At 44.2% G+C, this 20,221-nt stretch overlaps 1 protein-coding gene across 1 annotated transcript in view; it reads left to right on the top strand.

The window, feature by feature from the left end:
• The window catches only part of gpr158a (G protein-coupled receptor 158a), a 48,771-nt gene that overhangs the window by 22,356 nt on the left and 6,194 nt on the right, over window positions 1-20,221 (top strand). The window contains 6 exon segments of the mRNA XM_034572928.1: window positions 793-895; window positions 3,611-3,837; window positions 4,682-4,750; window positions 16,848-16,957; window positions 17,947-18,185; window positions 19,321-19,459. Coding sequence (XP_034428819.1) covers window positions 793-895; window positions 3,611-3,837; window positions 4,682-4,750; window positions 16,848-16,957; window positions 17,947-18,185; window positions 19,321-19,459 — 887 coding nt within the window.

Here is a 20,221-nt window from a genome sequence, read left to right as displayed (position 1 = left end):
ACCTGCGTTCAGACCTTGAGAGACGGTGAGAAATAGCTGCCTCTCAAGACGTGCACGGTCCATTCTGCTGTGAAGAGCACGGCGGCGACCGGTGCTTCATTTAGACGCTGCCACCGGCCGTGCCTCCAGATCTCCGTCAGGTCACAAACACTTCACAGCGTGTCAAGAGTCATTTGAAGCACCGCTGCTATTCTGGGCCCCTTTCTCCGGACTCATAAACCATTATCATCTTCGGCTTAGGTAAACATGTAGACTCATGTAGATTTAAAGAGAGAAGATTTGAGGCCGAGTGTGTTCACGCAGGAGAGAAGATGTAATCTCATTCCCTCAAGATAGAGAATTAATGCTTCTCCTTTAATCATGCAAATAAAGTCTGTTCTTAATTTAGACATTAATTATATCTTGTAATTTGGCAAACAGCACACAAAGTCTGCCAAGGATGCCCCCTGACAACCCTCCTGTTTTTCTCCGCAGCCCTCAGTCTGTTTCCTATCAGACTTCCAATCAAATGGAAGAGGTTTTCGCTAATTTAATATCGAGTGGCGAGGAGGCGCAGGAAGGAGGCGGAGAGGGGGAATCGCACGACTTAAATAATTAGACCCTCGTCGCTCTCGCAGGACATTTCACTCACAGGCCGAACTTTGGGTTCAGTATTGACGTATTTTAATTGCTTTTGTATTGGTTTGTTATCAGTCTGAATTTCAGGGTATTTAAAATTCTTTTAGCGGATTTAATCAAGGAAATACATTCGTCATCGACGTATAAAACATTTTTTGATGTTTCTCTCCACAGTGTTTGCCGATTCGTGGGCAAGGATTCGTCTTGGACAAATACAAGTGTCACTGCAAGAAAGGATTCTATCATCCCAACAGAGTCGCTGTCAATGGCTTCACACGTAAGAGACTAATACATAATAAATCATATTTTATTACTGTCATAAGGAGAATCATTAGTTTCTGTGTGTAGATTACAACAGATTACAACATGCTAACTGTATATTCTGTTTTTTCAGAAGGAAAATGTTCGGTCTTTTCACGTGTGTCGTCCCTTTTACTGCTTCCGACTCAAAGTTGATTCGAAGTTGCACCGTTACGATTCATTTAATCATCCATGACCACGATCTCTTGTATCACATTATATAACATCCTCATTTTATAACCACGCTGATGAGAGTGACACGTGTTACTGCTGCTTCCTGGAAGCTGAAGTAGCCTCCGTTACCTGGGGGAGGCTAATCAGGGTCGGGATGGGAAATCTGTTTTTAATGGTGGTTACTTCTGCCAGTTGACTCTGTGTGTGAGTTAATTAAAAAAGTGCTTCTGCAGACACAGAGTCCCGGTGGTTTTCACCTGGCCGGCATCACTTCTGTCTGCCGCACTTTCATTTAAATCCACTTTACCTCCCGTCTCCCAATGTTCCCTCGTGCACCCCCCTCCCCTCCCTCACTTTTTGCATCATTTAATATTGCGCCCATTTTTTCACCCTCAGATATTCCCCTTCATGTGCAGAGAGGCTGCAGTTTATTTTGAAACGAGTTGATGTCTGTGCTGTTTCTACACCAGCTCTCGTGTTTCGTGTGTGTGTGTGTGTGTGTGTGTGTGTGTGTGTGTGTGTGTGTGTGTGTGTGCGTGCAAGAGAACACAATAATAGAGAGGAGAGGCAAGCCCGTTAACGAGGCGTACTGCTGCAGTCTGGCCCACCATGGGGCCAATAACAAGCCTGTTAATCCACAAGGGGACATCCTTGACACTCCTTTGCAGAGAAAAGCCAGTACAACTCACTTCCCTTTGTCTCCCAGTGATCTTCCACTGTGGATCTCGCACATAAATGTGGGACAAAGAAGTTAGTGTGGCTGAGCTCGCTCCGTCTGCCACTCAGCTGTTGGTGCAACAAACCGACGAGAAGGAGCTGAAGGATGTGACTCACAGCGACGGAGATAAGTAGTCCCTTTGAAGGGATCAATGATGTGCGGAGTCATAGCTTTGAAAAATAGGCAAGTTCCTTTTTAAAGGAAAAATCCCTGCAAATCTCTGAGACAATGGCTGTTTCCAATAAAGCCTCCATAAAAGCTCTATATAGCTTCGCCCATTCTTTATCTGTCCAACCATATGGCCATCTCTCAGGGGATTTCTGCACAAACCAATAACAACAGCACCAGCTTCCCGCTGTCCCCTGGGTCTGTTTGGTTTTTACCTTAGTTTACGGAGGCAGGGCTTTTCTTTTTAATGGCCCAGGAGGCTTGTCCTTAATAACCAGCAGCATATTTTCACGAGAAGTTTAACTGTAACTTTGCAATAAGTACTTTAGGGTTCGGTTTAGCACTTTTCAGGTTTATGTCCTTTCCTTGTCCGTCTTTCCTTCAGAGCCTGAAACGCTTTGTTTGAACTGCCGATCTTTTTTTTACGTGAAGTGTCTGCAACACTAAACACCATGTCACATTCCCACTTGCGAGCCATAGACCGCTTATAAAGATGGACAGCGTGTCTTCGCTTCTCTCAAATTTGTAGCCACAGTCTGCGCGTTAGCAAACGTTAGATGCTAGTTTGGCTTGAATTGGTAAGACAGGTCTGGCGCCATCGTTACCATGGCTACAGCAGTGGTTACATCTGATCAGGAGTCATGTGACCCATGCTCTAATCAGCTGACCAATGAGAGAAGCCTCGGAGACGAATAATGGACATTTTGAAAATAACAGCGTGAATAATCCCCCAAATTGAAATGAAATTCATGAAATTGCAGATGGACCAATATTTCCCCACCCAGAACATAACCCTATTTTTAATGATTTTCACATTCAATCAGCTCGTTACACAAATGTCTCCGTCCTTGTCAGCGCAAAATAACCAAGTGCCGGCAGGACTCTGTGGACTTTATCCCCGGGAAGCCGCAGTCATCAGCCCTGTATGTTATGCCAGTGAGTGAACAAGGTGCAGCAGTGTTGACTTTTCATGTTCACACATATAGATCCATCTCCCTCGTGTTGACACAAAGTCGATGAATCCTTGTAAGGTCAGCGAGGTACAAGACTATATTCTGGAAGCTTCAGTCGGCCAGAGAAGAACTTCCATCTCCTCCTTTATCTTTTAATACTGGTCTCAGCAGGGCCACAGTCAAAGTCAACATCGAGGGGCCCTTAGCGTGACACTTGTTGCTGCTCAAGCTGCTTCGTAACTCTGAAAACATGAGGAATACTGTAAAGAAAGATGGACGACGCACCTGCAACTAGTTCCGTCAGAAATGAAACCAAAATATCAAGCATGCGGCCACTGCCATCTTGTTATTTTGAGGTAATTTAGAGTCTGAGTTTATAGCAAATGACTAAATAAAACCAAACATACAAGAGAAATTAGTTCTCTATTAGAACTATAGCAAAAATAACAGAAACCATCTTGTGTCCCATATGCTAACATGGAGGAGGTGGTGTCACGTCGTCCATCTTTCTATACAAACTATGGTTTAAACTCAAGGTTTTTATGTCCCTGTTACCCTGGCAACTGCAAAAAATACGAGAAATCTCAATCTAAATGAACTTGTTTGATCAATACCCCTGAAAGAAATGAATATTTGAAATCAAACACCTCGTTGACTCCATTCATCTTGACTTTGACAGGGACGGGGAAGAAGGGGAAAGCAGCAGACAGCGGTCCCAACGCGGACGAGGCGTCCTCCAGCGACTGTCTGCCGTGCCAGCAGGGCTGCGCCTTCTGCAAGGACGACACCCCCTGCGTGGCCCGGGAGGACGGCGCCCTGCGCATGGCCGTGGTCTCCTTCCAGTGCCTCTGCATGCTGATCGTCTTCATTAGCATGGTGCTCGTCTACTACTTCCGCAGGAATAAGGTAACACGCTCACGACAAAACCAAAACTGAGTTTGGTCTATAGAGAGGTGCTCTCACCTTAAACTCCCTGATCATCTGATCAGTTTAAAAGCTCTTTCACAGACTCTCTGATCAATTTTAAAACATTTTTCAAGACAAATTTTCAATAAATTCTTCTTGTAGATTTACATATTTTGAAATATTTTAAACGAGATAGACATCTGGTCTCCGTGGCTATAACTGCTGGTTTGAGTGTATTTTTAAATGGGTTGCACAGCTGTCTGCTGCTCTCTGAAAACCGCCCCTCAAGCATCTTGTCAATTAGACGATGATACGTTAAATATCTCAGCGAACAGAAATGTTCAACACTTCTATAAAAAGTCCTCGAGACACGAGCTTCCATTGCACTTTGTTCTCTTTCAACCAACAGAGAAGAAGAACGGCAGATATCCACAATGACATCCTCTTGTTTCAGATGTGTTTAAACCTGCTGCAATATAAAGGGCATGTTAGGAGATATATTCAATATACACATTTATATCCATTGAGCAGAAATCAAACATTATTCTTTTATAATATAAAGCCTTTGGGAATTTATTTTTGGTGCAAGGAAAGACCATGAAACTCTTTTATACTTTTTTCCACTGGGGATTTTGGAACGATATCTTATACATAACTGAAGATGAAAATTAAAGCTGCTTTAAACAACATTTTGAATTCGCTTACTTACGATTTTGTAAACAGCAACTTTTTAAGTCGATTTTATGTTAGCGTTGTGTTTGCAGCCTCAACAATTGTCGATAAAAACCCATTAATTGATAAATTAGAGGTTTAATACTTGTTGCCTCTTTGTTTTTTCTGTCAGAGTATCAGAGCGTCTGGTCTCGTCCTGCTGGAGGCCATCCTGTGTGGAGCCCTGCTTCTCTACTTCCCGGTGAGTGAGTGTGTGTGTGTGTGTGTGTGTGTGACCGTGTGCATTCTTTCATGTGCTTGTTTTTGACGTATGTGCTGATAATGCTCATGACGTGCTCGTATATTGAGCCGAACACAGAAATCTTCTCCCTGACTGAAGGTTGGCATTCAGCCTGACCTTCAGTTCACTCTGTGTCTCATTCATCCGAAACTGTATCAGAGCTCAGAACAAAGTTTCGTGTCTTTGAGAAATCCGCCGCCGCGGAGCAGGATTGTTGGACGTGTCAGATCGTGAAACCCCTCGGTTCATAAATCATCCTGTTTGGATCTTGTTGTTCTGTGTGACAGCTGCATGTAGCGTGGATAAGCAGGGTCTCACAGCCGAGGTGTGTGAGATAAAACGGGACTGGCAGAGACAAACATCCCAGGGCTCGTTGGTGACCCCCTGCTAACTGTACACAGCGTCGGCCAATGAACCCAGCAGCCCGTCAGCTCCACCATCTGTTGACCAGCCACTCGAGCTGCCTCACACACACTGCACTCGTTCAGACCTGCACGGAGAATACATTCGTCTGACCTTCACCTTTCAGTATTAAGTGTTTTCAACAAAAACTCAAACCTCAAGTGACTTTCACTTTAATGAAATTAGGTTTATTTGTAGATAAATGATGTTGTAACTTTCACCATGTCGACCACGTCCTTTGAATGAAGGACCCCTTTATATCAAAGATATGTGGGACTGTCCTGCAAACACTCAAGGATCAATATTCAGTGCAACTCCAACAATATCCACAAAGAAATATATTAAAATTAAGTTTGATTGTAAATAAAAACACTATATAGAAATAGATTTTAATTGAACCACCCTATAAATGGTGATGGTTGATCTAGTAAAACTTTAAATTTGTATTCAGAGCTGAAACAAATCATTGATTAATTGATGACAAATCAATTTAAACTATTACACTAAACTATAATTTATTTGTTATCAAAAAATAATCTATTACTGCACATACTCATTTGTATATATTGTAAAAGTTTTACATTGTATTGTCCTGGAGGAATAACAGTGGATTTAAGTGCTTCATTCTTCACTTCTGGTGTTGTTCTTTTTTATAATTTCCATATGACTTTTAAATTCTGCCAATAAGGAATAAAATAGTATTTAAGTCCAACAACAAGTGAACATGGCTCCTGGTCATGAACCAGAAATGGATGATAACTGAGTGTGATAGAGTTCAACCATGTGGAAACCATAACTAATTGTTGTGACCTCATGTAACCTGCAACTGTGATCAATACAAATCATTCAGAGTGATTCCCGAGCATCAGTTAAAAAAGATACCGACATTGATTTACATGAATCCACCATTACCTCTCCCTCCCGGGCGCCCGGGGCACGGACTAATTGCGATTTAGCTGCAATCATGTGGAGCTATATGCTTAGCAAAGCAATGCAGGGTGAATGTAATTAAAGCCAATTGATTTAGAGCCGGCTGATCAATGCAATTTGCTGCGACAAGGTCCTGAAAAGTAATAATGTTTTGAAATCTGCGGAGTGAAAGTAAACCGGCGCGGCAGGTTATCGGTGAGTGAGTGAATGAATTGCAGATGATGTTCCTGTATCTTGCTGAATGCTAAAAATAGGCCGCTTGTTAACAGGCTGTACAAAGGGAACTTCACTTTGTAGGTTGCTCTGTAAATCCAGCCTTGTTTGGAGAAGACAAATCAACGGACTGTTCTGTACCGTCATGCAGAAACGGTCAGAGTGAAACCACGACTCGTCTTGTTTTGATAAAACATCTCGGCTCGATCATGTGAAAACGGCGGCACGCTAGATTGATCCCCGCCCTGATGCATTTCCATGTCTCCCCTGCGAGTCCCACACGAGCCGAGGCTGCGAGGGTGAGACGCATCACTCCCAATCTAAATATAGATTCAGAAATATTCCACCGCCGCTGCTGCTTCTATTTTAAATAATTCCACTGTTATTAGGGCTGGAGGAGATGCATCTCCTCCTGCATCTCCCCCTGCTCTGTGGAGGAAAACCATGTTCTCCCCCCCCCTGTGCTTTTCTCTGCCGAGCGTGTCACATGCAATAACTTCAGCTCCCTCCCTCCCCAGCTCTGAAATTAAAGGCGGAGGGAAGAAGGAACAAGCAGTGCAGGAGGAGAAGAGGCAAAATTATGGCAGTGCCAAAGCCGGCTATTTCCGTCTGGCTGTGGAGATGAGAGAGGGAGAGCGGACACGCATTTGTGATTCACAATGTGATCCCGGGATTAGCTTGCCAGCCTCGCGTTTGTCTCTTTGCAGCTTCTTATTGACGCTGCTGGGGAGGCTTAGATGGGAGTACAGTGACAGAGTTTGGATTGCCATCGCTACTTGTTTTTATTTCTCAGATGCCACCAGCTCCCACAGTGGAGCCGGGGGAACATTCAGTAATGAATCGGAGGCGTCGCCTCGTGCTGCCACCTGGTATCAACCTGTCAAACGACGACTCTGATAGGTGCTCGGGAAAATGCAAAGAAAAGGGGGGGGGGATGGAGTACACATTATTTCACTTGTCATAACAATATTCTTAGCGGTGCATTGTCCACACTGCAGCTCATGTGTCACACGACAGCTTGCAGAGGAGACAACGCCACTTAGAGAACAATGAAATCTTCCTCTTTTCCACATTCACTTCTTTTCATCACAGTTTCTCTCTTTCCACAGCTCAGTCACTCTGTGCTTTTTGTCACTCGGCGTTCTGGCGACAATTTTTCACTCCTAACCCCTCCTCCCTTTATTTTGAGCTAGGATTTAAGGGAGTGATTATCCGTAGGAAACACAAAGCTGCGACAACGATCTTCTTTATTACCTCGTGTTGGGTCTTTTAAATCTCATATTCCTGAACTTACTTGTGCTGCCACACTATTTTGGTCTTTTATCTCTATTATTATTGTTATTACAAAAAAAAGTTCTCGATAAATAAAGTAATTCTTATCATTATTAAGGTTAGAGGTTAGCTATTCTCTATGAACAGAATCGAGGAACAAGATTTTGGGGCCGGAAGCCGCCAGGTTTCAGTTTCTAGTTCAAGAAAAAGATAAAAAAAACTACAGGAAAGAATAAACATGACCAAGAAAGCTCGTCTGATGAGCTGTTCTCTGTCGCTCTCTCCCCCTCGTCAAGGAAACCATCTCTGTCATCTACCTGACGTTTGAAAACTCCAGGCGCTGCAGTGAGCCAGTAACAACCAGGCTGCTTAAATGCATGTAAACACACCATATGAGACTGATCTTCCCCTCCCAGTGTCCCAGCCCATCTGTGCCGTGCACCAGCGCAGTCCGCCCCAGAGACTGGGGTTGTTCTTCTCTCCCCTGCGAGACGTGTCACGCCTCCTGCTCTGCCTCGAATGCATTCATAGATGTTAACGTGTATCTGCGAGTTTTGTGTTTTTAGATTTTAGTTGCCACCGTTTGTGCAGCATCTTTTCAGCCCACTTGGGGCGTCTGTCGCTTCCTGTTCGAGAAAAACCTTTGCAGTTTTCAAACCAGTGGTCTGGAGCGTTAATCCTCCTCCGTCCCTGATTCAGTGTCTTTCCACCTGTCCACTTTCACTTTTAAGCCAAGGTGCCACTTCACCCCGGCTTGTGCATCGCTGTGCATGGCAGGCGGGCCGGGCCTCCCAGCGCATCAGGGGGCTAATGAGAAGCCGTGTGGCCGGGGGATGATGTCTCCTGACCTGACAGGCCTTGACACACAGTCTGCCAGCGCTCTCTCTCCCCTGCTCAGCTCTACCTCCCATCCAAGCTGTTCTGACACTTTCAATCTGACTTAAGTGGATCTGGAGGGTTTCTGTGCATCCCCAGCCCTCCCTTCATACCCGCGCTTCCTTTTCCTCCATCTGCACGGCGCTGAAGATGCACCGCTGCACCTGGAGTGTTCCTTCTATCCATACGAGCAGAGAGATGGAGGGTGTGAGAGACCGGAAAAAGAAAGATAGCACGGTTGCATGTAGGCGTGTTATTCCCTCTCTGATACGTCCCTTTGAGACCCGGCGAGGTGGGAATATCTCTGAGGATGTAACTGGTGTTGAGGAGGGAAGGCGAGCGCCAGCCAGCCCCGGCCTTGACTGTGCAGAGGCCGAGCTGGATGCAATTTACACTCGGCCCACCTCAGGGAGCAGCGGCAGGAGAAGAAACCATTACCTCCCTCCAGAAAGCTGCCCTTCCCACGTGGCAGTGAGTGTCAGCTTTCATATAAAAATGGATCCATTGCTATTACAACACTCCACCTCTCCCTTGCTCCCACCAGTGCCCCCCCTCCCACTCTCTCATACCGAAGGTGTTTCGTGGATTTATATATAAAAAAGAAAATAAGACAAAGAGACGAGGAACGAGCCGGAGACGATGACCAGAAAAAGCGGGGCATGGGCGGACCGGAAGGCTGCCGCGATTTCCTGTCAAAACATTCAAAGTAGCGCGAGAGCTTTGTTGTGACAGATCGATTCCCGAGGCGGCGCCATCTCGTTCTCCACTCAGACGGAGACGGACACACTAAATGGCTGAAAGTCATTTTTCTCCTCTTTAGCTGAATCTTTGGAAACTGTGAAAACAAAAACCTGAAATTCAGCTCCGTCTGTTCCTTTGACTAATGCTGGCCAACGGTTTCCAGCTCTGGGTTTTAGTTGCTTTCAAATCAAAGAACTGACGTGTTTTGCACTGGATCACGTACAGATGACTAATATATGATATTTTCTTTTGCCATTTTCATTTCCCTAAGTGCTCTATTAGCATGAGGCTGCTCCTCTACCCGTCATAGCTGTGAACCCCGGTAATAACTCAGCATTCAAACCATCACTTTGAATTTTTGCAGGTCTAACAGAGGCACAGTTTCCAGGCATTTAAACCATTTGGTCAGTGTATTAACTTTTCTGAATCCTGACCACATTCATTTATATATTTAAACACAAACACAGGCCATTTTTGCACAATTTGCACGATCCGCACGATCTACGCACGTAGTTCTAAAACATCTACGTAAGTCTGAACGCTCAAATCTTTCAGGGTGTCTCCAATATGTTTTTATACCAACGGTGGATAAACAGATGGACAAACACACACAACTCTGGTGTTTTATTGACATTTTTGTTGCCTCCAGCTCAGTGTTTTTGTTTTACGGCCACAGCTACTTGTTATTTCTAATCTTAGCGCTCATGACTGGCACCAAACATCCCGTCCTCAGTCTGCCAGAAATTATATTTACACACAACCAAGTTGCAGCCTATTGTTTGTAGACAGGGTCAATGACTGCAGACTGAAATACTATATATACATAACAGATGTTAAATTATACTCGTGAAGAACGCCTTGCATCAAGCTCAGTTGTTGATCGCTGCCGAACATCAAACTTCGGAAAGTGACGGAGTAACAAATAGAATATACAGTAAACATTTTTCCCGTCTGCTGAATCGACTAAACTCATTTCATGCCACCGAGAGACGAGTCCGACGCTCTGATCGATAACTTGTGCGTCTCTGACCTTCACAGGGACGAGGATCAATCCCCAAAAGCTTTCACCCTCTTCATCGACCACATTTACATTTTTATTGTCTGCACATTACAAGTTAATTACACACTGCTGATTTTCGGTGCACTTCTGCTAACTGCATTATTCTAATAAAAGAATCCACCCACTTTCTTTTTTTTTTATTTTTTAAGTGTTATTGGTTGAATATCTCCTGTTTGCCCCAGAGCGAGAGCTAATTATCCAAAGCAGTCTAGCACAAAATGATTTGTGTATGCTCTATGGTGCATCCATTTGGGAGTCGTAATTTGGTTGTGGGCGTATTTTCATCCTCACATGGAGCCTTTGGGGACTTTAAAGTGCCAGAGTTTGTGTTTTTATCACATTAAAGTTCGGCACCGACACCGGCTGTGTTTACATTTAGTCGTACTCCAGTTAAGGTCACATTTAAAGTCTCAGTTTCCTTTAATCAACTCAGGTCGGACAGTGTTTTGTCTACATGGCCAAAGGCAAAAGTCGTCACACCTGGTGATGAATGGACACAACACAAGTCAGGAACCAGCTTTCAGACATGCACTGAACTTCTATTCCCGGAGGATCCGAATGTGAGAAGTGCGTCCAAGCTCCTTCAACATTTTGTTATGCTGCGATGAATAAATCTGGAAACTGAATTTACAGAAAGCTACCATCCTCTTCTCCGAGCAGCAGTTTCACCTTCACAGTGCCTTTGTCAAAAAATAAACACTGAAATAGAGAATACGGTGAATTACGAGGCAGCTGACAGACACACTAAGACTCATGAAGCCGAAACAGTTGGTCGACCGTTGTGTGGAAAAGACGTGTGTTTGATTCGATGTTGCTTTTCTCAGATGGGAATTCTTCTTCTCCGAGAAACTTTAGAGGTTCCCTCGAGAGTCTTTCTGTAAACAAACAAAAGTTATGTTTACGTTCAGTGTTACTCTACCAAAGGCGTTTGGTGTGTTGTGAGTACACAGAAGTGCGGTTAGTGTATTTACTTAATCATCAAACATTTTATTTATTTTCCGACTTGCATCCGGCTGCTTCCAGGCTCATTTGTTTGACCACATGTTTCCATGTCTGCTGAGAGTTGCATCACATGTGCATACCCACGGTTCTGTTAATACTAAAACAAGGGTCCACGTTGGTCTGGCGTTCCTGTTCCTTAGTACATTACAGCGTTGGAGTCCCATCCACTAACAGGAGTCCCATCCACTAACATGGAGGAGGCAAGGTTAATGACTTAAGCTGCAGCCAGCCACCAGGGGGCGATCCAGATGCTTTGGCTTCACTTGTGGGGAGCCTGTTCTGGTGCAACCACCTGGATCATCTGTCGTAAAACCAGGACACAGAACAAACTGCTCAGTTCAGTGTGAAATGAACTAGTTTTGATATAATCACTGATTTCCCACTCAGTCCTCAGTTCAGCTGGTGCAACAGGCTGCTGCTCTTCTCCGTCTCCTCCGTGGAAACTCACCAACAAAACCAGGACACTGTCCGCGCTCTTTTTCAAAATGGACTCACCTCAAAAGCAAAATTAACAACCCAGCGTTGGTGAGCGCAAGGTTAGCCAACATCAGATCAGCTCCCTGGAAAGCCGCCGCCGCCGCCGCTCGCACCACAGCTGGCTGGCTGTCGTCAGCGGCGCATCAAAAGGGACACTCTCGAGTGGGTAACCAACCAGCCCACTGAGTCTCTGTGTGTGGAGCCAGCTGGTGGGTGCTGAGATGGGGAGCGATCGGGAATGAAAGATAACTGCAAATTAAGTGAGCGAGCGTTGATTGAATGAGTGAGTGGGTGAGCGTGTGAATCTCGCTGCTCTCTGTGCTTTTCGCCTCCCGTCACTCTCGTTGTTGAATATTCCAACGGATACGTGAAGAGAGATGAATCTATTTATCATGAATGTTAATCATGTAAACCTACTGAAAACCCTGTTCTCAGTCCTACAGTCATTTGTGTGTTAAATGTTACACCATTTATGTGTCGACTGAAGAAAGATTCAAATATATATATTTCCCATTTCTTTTATCTGTTTCTCTCATATCCCCCTTGTTCATTTTGTGTCTTGTTTCTTTATATTTGTTTTCACCAGGCTTCTTTTTATCTAGATTTTTGTTTAAAACTAGCAGTGCCCTTTGTAAACCGGTTTAATTGAATGGGCCGTTGTTCGTACTGTGGTGATGCTGGTTGCAGCTTTTCTTTTCCGAAACTGTAAAAGTGACCTGCAGTGATTGAGCCGCAGCAAATAAAGAACCTGCTGCTGAACCCTGGAGCTGCACCATCCCTGCTGCTGCAGAGCGCTGGTTGCCTGTGTATTCAAAGCTTGTTAATATTGAACTTATCACGTGTCCCAATTGCACAGAAAAGGCGACCCTGCATTTTGTAAAGCTGATAAGTTGAAGGGTTCTCGAGATTTCTGGAAATATTAGATACATATATACCACAAAAGAAATCAGGCTTATTTGAGGCTTCGACTTAAATAATGTAAAAGTTTCACAAAATTAGATTATACAAAATGAACATACAGAAAATCAGTATTAACAGGTCATTATAATGACTTTATTATCAATAGCAATAAATATGTAAATATTAGAGCAAAGAAACAACATCTCAGTGGAAAATGCAGTTTGTTGCAAAGACTTTCTTTCTCTCGTCTTGAATATGTTATGTTTAGTTGATGGTTGGAGGCTGAGCTTCATCTACACAGTCACATGTTTAAACCAACAACAACTGCTGATGTTTCCCATCAGCAGACGACACGTCCCGTCATTGTCCGAGAACAAAACCCTTGTTAGTCACCGTCCCACGAGTCGCTCTTCATTAGAGCACGTGCGAAGACCTGTTATGTGTTATAACATCTGCTGTCAGGTTAATATGTGCACAACAGGCCATGTGCACCGCTAACAAAACAACAACAACACAAATAACTGATGCATAATTAGAGACACGAGTGGTAGGAGAGATGCTGACTCAACTGCCTCGTCCATAATGCATCACAAATGATGGATTAGATTACATTAGTTTTAGCTTTAGAGCTGCTGACAGTTTCCTCAGGGCAGAACCACGCTAGCTGTTTCCACCTAAGCTAACCAGGCTGTGACATGTTAATGCACCGATGCAAGATGTGAAGATGTGATTGCGATCAATCAAAGTATATTTCTGCAAAAATATGATATTTCTTTAAAAGGTTGAACGTCTTCAATACTTAGCAAAGATGTATTTCCTTCAAACATCTGGATTAGAGATCAGCTTCTCGGTGAGAGGTGTGAACGTCCATGAGGAACAATTCATTCAAATCAATTCAACCAAAAACTGATGCCGGGCTGCGAAAGGAAAAACAAGATATGGTGTTTCTGTCAGTAAGTTAGACATCCAGTACTTCAAAAAGTGTCTTCCTCTCAGATCTCTGGAGCACTTTGTTCTGTTTGGCAGTTTCCAACATGACAGCATTTGCTTCGGAGGGTTGATGCAGAAGCAGGTTGTGTTAAATCAGGTGTCTGGGGAGTCTGGAGACGGAGAGGTCGGCAGATGGGAGACATTCAGCAGGGACAGCTGCCGGAAACCAGGAGAAAATATTACCTGATATTTCCTATAAATGGCCATGAAATCTGTCCTCTTTGGAGGGAGAGATACTTTAAAGGATGTTCGGGCTCATAATTTTAATTTCTGTTATTATTTGAAAATGTTTACATGCTTGAATGTTCAGAAAACACATCACTATCCTCAGACTGTCCACTGCTGCAGCTCCTCTATTCAGCCTCTGTCTGAAAAGCAAGGATTTAGCTCCTGTCTCTTTAAGACCCCCCTCTAGTCTGCTCTGATTGGCCAGCTGGTCCGCTCTGTTGTGATTGGTCAACTGCTTCAAGCGTGTATCAGAACCGTCGACCTTTGCAGAACTTTTACATCCAACATTTTTTTATTATAACACAACAGAGGAGGGAGAAACAAAAAAAAACATCATATGTTTGTTAAATTTCTCCTTCTACATATATTCTTAGAGTTTAGAATAATCACGATATATAACTGGCGTGTGCAAGATGTTTGGCAGCACTCAGCACTTCCAGATACTCAGGCTGTAAGCGAGAGGCGAGCTGAGGAGCAGAAAGAGTGTTGATAATTGTCTCCTTCATATTGACGTCCATTAGACAGGTATACACCCCCTGATCCTCTCAATCCCTTCACACGCACTTATGCTGCACGTGAACACACACACGCTGCAGAACATCACCCGATCCCTCTCCTTTCTCACAGCGCTGAATCCAGCATTCCCAGCACTCAGCATCGATTATTAATGGAAAGTTTGAAAAGAGAAGAGGACGGAGGGAGGAGGAGGAGGAGGCTAGAAACCGATCTTGCTCTTTATGCTCGCTGACGTGAAGAGAAAACTGCCCGAGGGTCACAGCCAGACTCTTCCCAGAAACCCTCCTGATGGGAAGTGCAGCGGCGGAGCGAGCTGCTTACGTAATGAATATCGCTCCTGCAGCATGTGGTCATGAGGGGTCACGGAAATGTTTGAGGACGATGACTGAGGTTATTTTCAGAGTAAAATTAGAGTATTGGCGATGAGGAGATTGGAGAATTGACCGTATTGTATCAGATGAACTGGGGGAGAGATGAGAGTCCACTGGGAACACGTGGTTGGTTTTTATTACGCTGGAGCTAAAGTTTCACATTCAGCATATTCTTTAATAGTTTAAAAGTCCACTCTTGTGAATTATGAGCAAAGCTGCTTGAACTCAATAAACTTTTGCTTGATGAAAATTTAAAAAAAGACTTCTCTGACTTCGTCTCGGTCTTGTGTTGTTGTTGACAACTGTGAATCTTGAGCGACTAAATATAAAACTTTTCCATTGTGGTTTTCAACGGGTGAAAATGATGTGATCTCACCTTTTAAACACAAACTAAATGTGATAAAGACTTTTTCCTGAGACCCGCTCACATCATTTAAAGCCGAGCCTCCGGGGAACAGCTGCGAGTTTCTGTCTCACCACAAACAACACCAGGCCTGAAGTGGCACGTGACCGAGATCCAGCTGCTATTTTGCAGTTTATCGAAAACGGAGTCGGAAGCCGTGTTTTCCCCCAGTGTGTGTGTTTTTTTTTGTTTTTTTTTAACTGCTCGTCCTGTGCCCTCCTTCTGTCCCTGCGGAGCCAAACGTGCGTCAGCAAGTTGCTGAGAGGCTGCTCGGCCTGATATCTCTTTATCGGCTCCTGTGCCTCCGCTCTGCGTTTCGTCAGGAATCCACTGAGGACTTAGTTTTTGTAATATTACTTTCTTTAACCTCTTCATGTGAGTTTCAGAGGCTGCTCCATGCTGCAAATGTAAGACAGCTGAGTCATGTCAGAAGTTTTTCTGGTCGACCATGTGTCTCCGTGCACAGGACGGCGTGGCCCACCCTCTCTCCTGTGGGGTCCTCCGTGTCCCTTAACTGACTCAGACCAATAGTGAGCGAAGAAATCCACATGCCTGCGTCTTCTCCGCTGCCTGAGGGAACGTATTAATGGCTCGGCTAATCCGATTACCATTAACAATCCCACAGGGGAAATCGCTGCACATCTGCAACGGACAGATACTTGTGTTGCCTCAGATGTTTGTGTCTTTCTCTAGTTTTGTGTGTTTTGGATTGATGCTTTTTGGAAGATCATCAGTGTGTGAGTGTGGTTTAGTTTTTTGTATGGGCGCCATGTCTGTGCGATTCTCGGTCTTTGCAGCAAACGCGGGTGGATCCTCGTTCTCTGTCTCAAGGGCAGTTCCTCTGTGATGTTAGCAGCGTCAGATGCAGCCGTGTTATGAGTAATGCCAGGGAGGGATGTAAAATGTCACTGCGCTTCTGTCACATCGTGTTTTAACTATTAAAGTCGATGTGATTCATGACATTTCCTCTTTGATTTTTCATTTACAGTTTCTTGAGAAATAGAGGTGAACCTTATCAGCTGTAGAGTCAGAGTCGTGCTGGTAATGCCCATACCCATATGTTTTAAATTATAGTAAATAGAAGCAGTGTGGGAAGAATTATGTAAATGTGGAAATCATTATCTTTTGCTTCATTATAATTCTTATAATTATAATTAGTTTCTGATGCTTAAACGTTGTTTCATGTAATGATTGAGGTCTGAGGTTGTGGGGTTCAGGTGAATTTCAACTCCACTGCATTTTTAAACATGACTTTATCCGACTATATTTGGAATAATATTCATATATATATTTAACAGCAGTTTAAACACCACACGCTGCCATCTTAAATACGACTGGGTTGGTTTTGCTGTTGATTTTACTCAGACTGGAAACTATCCAAACTCAAGGTCAACTTACCAGCTCTCTCTGGAGCTTTCAGACACATCACACAGTCTTCATCGACAGAGTGAATCTGCTCAGTGATGGATCTGTGAAGCTTCAACATTTTATCCTCAGCACTTTTTTTCTCAAACGCGTCCAAGTTCATTTCCAGGCCTGGAAACTCAATGACCATTCGCCCACAACCTGTCCTGAGCTTTCAAACAGATTGAATGGTTTTCATTAGTGAGTTAATGTGCTGGGATTAGTCGTCTCAATGGCTCAGTCCTTGTTATTCAGACTCTTTCTGTGTTGCAGGTCGGGATTCTTTACTTCCAGCCGAGTGTTTTCCGATGCATCCTGCTGCGATGGGTCCGACTGCTTGGTTTTGCCACCGTCTACGGGACTCTGACTCTGAAGTTGTACAGGTAACACACACACACACACACACACACACACACACACACACACACACACACAGGCCCTCGCCTCATGTCGGCAGGGATTAACTCCAGCTCCTCCTGCGGCCCTCGAAGTCGAAGCGGTACAGATGATGGATGGATGAGCTACTTTAGTGCTTATGTGTCTTTACTTATCAGGTGATTAGCGAAGTGTGTGAGCGGTGTTTTTTTAATAACGTCAGGCATAAACTTCAGGTTTAGGACCGCACAGTGTGCTCTGGTCCCAAAGGATCTCCATATATATCGTTTGGAAAAAGACAGACCAAGAGACAAATGTGTGAGGGAGCAGAGGAAGGGAAAGAAGTGCCAGAGGGCTGAGAGAACAGGGGAGGATATCCAGCACTGAATAACCCATAATGAGACAGCAGCTCCGCCGTATTTAAAGCAACGCACTTGAAATTGTTCTTCTGTGGGTCTTTCTGTCAGGTGGATGTGTCAAAAAGGCCCGGTGAAGACGGTGATTAAGAGGATGTGGCTAATGCGAGCCGAGTAAACCCTCAGAGCTGCGAGTCAACATATTGCACAGATCAATTTTTGATGGGGGGCTCATTAGTGGCGAGCGCAGTGGACACTTCATCAATGTGCGTGAAGGGCAGAGCCTAAGAATAGCGACGGCTGGTCACGTGTTCCAGCTGAATTTAATTCCTGTTGCGCCGTCTTTGTGTTTCGGTGTATTTACGGCTTCATGTATTAAACATGGAAGAGGAAAGATTCACTGCTGGAAACCGTGATGCATCTTAAAGCTCAAATGTTCTTCTGCTTTAGTCCACGGTCGTACTAAGCTGCATGCACATGGACAGTAGGTACGATAAAAAGTGAAATCCTTAAAACTCTTATGGGCCTTAATCTACAACAATCCATCCCATCGTAGATGCTCAGTTTGACATATATTAATCTACAGTGTATTTACATGTTGTTCTGAGGGTCTCTCCTCCTCCTCTTCCTCCTCCTCAAAGGGTGCTGAAGGTGTTCCTCTCCCGGACAGCCCAGAGGATCCCCTACATGACCAGCTGGCGAGTGCTGCGTCTGCTGGGCATCATCCTCCTCATCGTCTGCTGGTTCCTGGTGGCGTGGACATCTGCCGTCTGTCAGAACCCGGACAGGAAGTCCACCCTCATCGACGTGGGCTACACGCCCGACGGGCTGCAGTTCAGCATGTGTCTGCTGGACCGCTGGGACTACATGATGGCTGTCGGTGAGCTGCCCCTCCGCGTCCATAGGGGGTTTACATAGATGAATACACGCTTCATTCTGTTTTTGGGCACCACAGAGAGAAAACATGGGTTACTTGAGGTATTCATGGCAGGGAAATCCAGAAGTAATTTGTCTGGCACGATACATTAGGAGTTCAAAGAGTGTACGAGAGATGAGGGAAGAGTGAGTGATGAGGAGAAGTGGGATGAGGGAGACAGTTTGCCTCCATCTACATTTGGCAGCGCTCTCCTGTTTCCTAAAAGAAAGACATTAATCCTCCCCACTGGTGATGCACTTTTGGGTGTTTTCCTGTGTTTTTTCGCTCGGAGGAGAGGGAACAACCAGCAGCAGATAAAGACAGATGAGGCATCGACGGCGCTCGGCGGGGGGGGGGGGGGGGGGGGGGGGGGGGCCTGCATCTCGCACTGAGGAAATCTGCATCCTGTTTTTTTCACGAGGGAGCAAAAAAACGCGGTCCTATTTGACTTCTGGGTAAAACGAATGGACCCCCAGCAGGGACGACACGCTGCGATACTGTAGACCGAGGACAGATTTCCTTTCTGTTCATCGGGGGGGGGGGGGTAAAAACAGGAATGTGCAGGTCAGCTCTGACGTCAAAAAACAACATGCAAACACACAACAAAGTGCAGTTTCAGCAATGCAATTACGTGTTGGATAATTAATCTTGTATATTACATCAGATTTAAGCATATTTCTCTTGTGTTGTTGCGGAAACCAGCAGCATTTGTTTTAGTGTTTGTTCACCACAAACCAGGATTTTATGTCTTCTACAGTGGAGAATTTATAAAGAGCGTAGATTATTACTCTATTAATGGTTAATCAAATTGTTTTCTGATGCATTTCTCATGTAAAAAACAGCATGTTAATTGTGGAGCTCCCTGTATATGAAACATTACATGCGGCGGCCATGTTGGTGCACAAGGATCCATTTATTCTCCAGAGAAAACAACCACAGCTGTTATAACTGAGTTTCACAGCTGTTGTGAGCAGGATATTTTTATGTAAACCTGTGTTGTACAACAGTTGAACAGTTATTTTTTGGTCCTGTGCTCTGCATATAAATGATTTCTTTGCCCCGTGTCTTCATTGCGTTCCTCTTTTCTCGTTCTTCACAGCCGAGTTCCTCTTCCTGCTGTGGGCAGTGTACCTGTGCTACGCCGTGAGGACGGTGCCGTCGGCGTTCCACGAGCCTCGCTACATGGCCATCGCCGTTCACAACGAGCTCGTCCTCTCGGCGATATTCCATGTGATCAGGTAACGCCTCCCAAACTAACTTTTACATTCACATTTGGATGCTAATCTTACATTACAACTAATCTTCAAGGGGTCCCATAGCAAAAATGCACATGTAAATGTACTGACATATGAAATAAGTCAAATAAAATAAGATGCACAGCAGCATAATTATAACAATAATGTCCATATCTAGCCAGTATCAAAAAATAAATAGAGAACAATGCATTTCCATTAAAGTCATATTAATGACTCATTATAAACAGTCTTATTCAGTCCTATTCTCCAATAAACCGCTGTTCAACAGAAGCACCAGTAGGAAAAGAGACATTAAGTCAGCAAGCAGCCTCATTAATGTCAGTCACAAAGAAATATCGAGCAAAGAAAGGCTCCTTTCAGCAACTTGATCTGTTGAGATAATAGTATAATGTTTTGTTTGAAAGTAATTTTGCATTGTAAAAGTTGGTAAGTGTATAATTGGGTTATTAGCAAAAGAAAAAGCATCATCACATCAGTGTGTCTTAAAAAACAGAGTCAGAAAATCCACCGCATACATACAACATATCGTCATTTCACAAAAAACTCCATACTTACATGTTTTGTATTGGTGAGGAGGCACAAATATAATATTAGATAGAAGGTTTAAATGATCTGCTTGTCTCTAGAAGCCTTTATCGGGAAGTTGTATTGATGTATATTTGTGTTATTTGTGAGAATTCAGCGATCACAGGAAGATCTGTAATAAATCTCCGCTCCTGGTGCAGTCACGTCCGTGCATCTGCT

The sequence above is a fragment of the Hippoglossus hippoglossus genome, chromosome 20, assembly GCF_009819705.1.
Source record: "Hippoglossus hippoglossus isolate fHipHip1 chromosome 20, fHipHip1.pri, whole genome shotgun sequence".
NCBI lineage: Eukaryota > Metazoa > Chordata > Actinopteri > Pleuronectiformes > Pleuronectidae > Hippoglossus > Hippoglossus hippoglossus.
The sequence above is the reverse complement of the archived record's forward strand: the minus strand, read 5'-3'. Positions and strand labels throughout refer to the sequence as shown.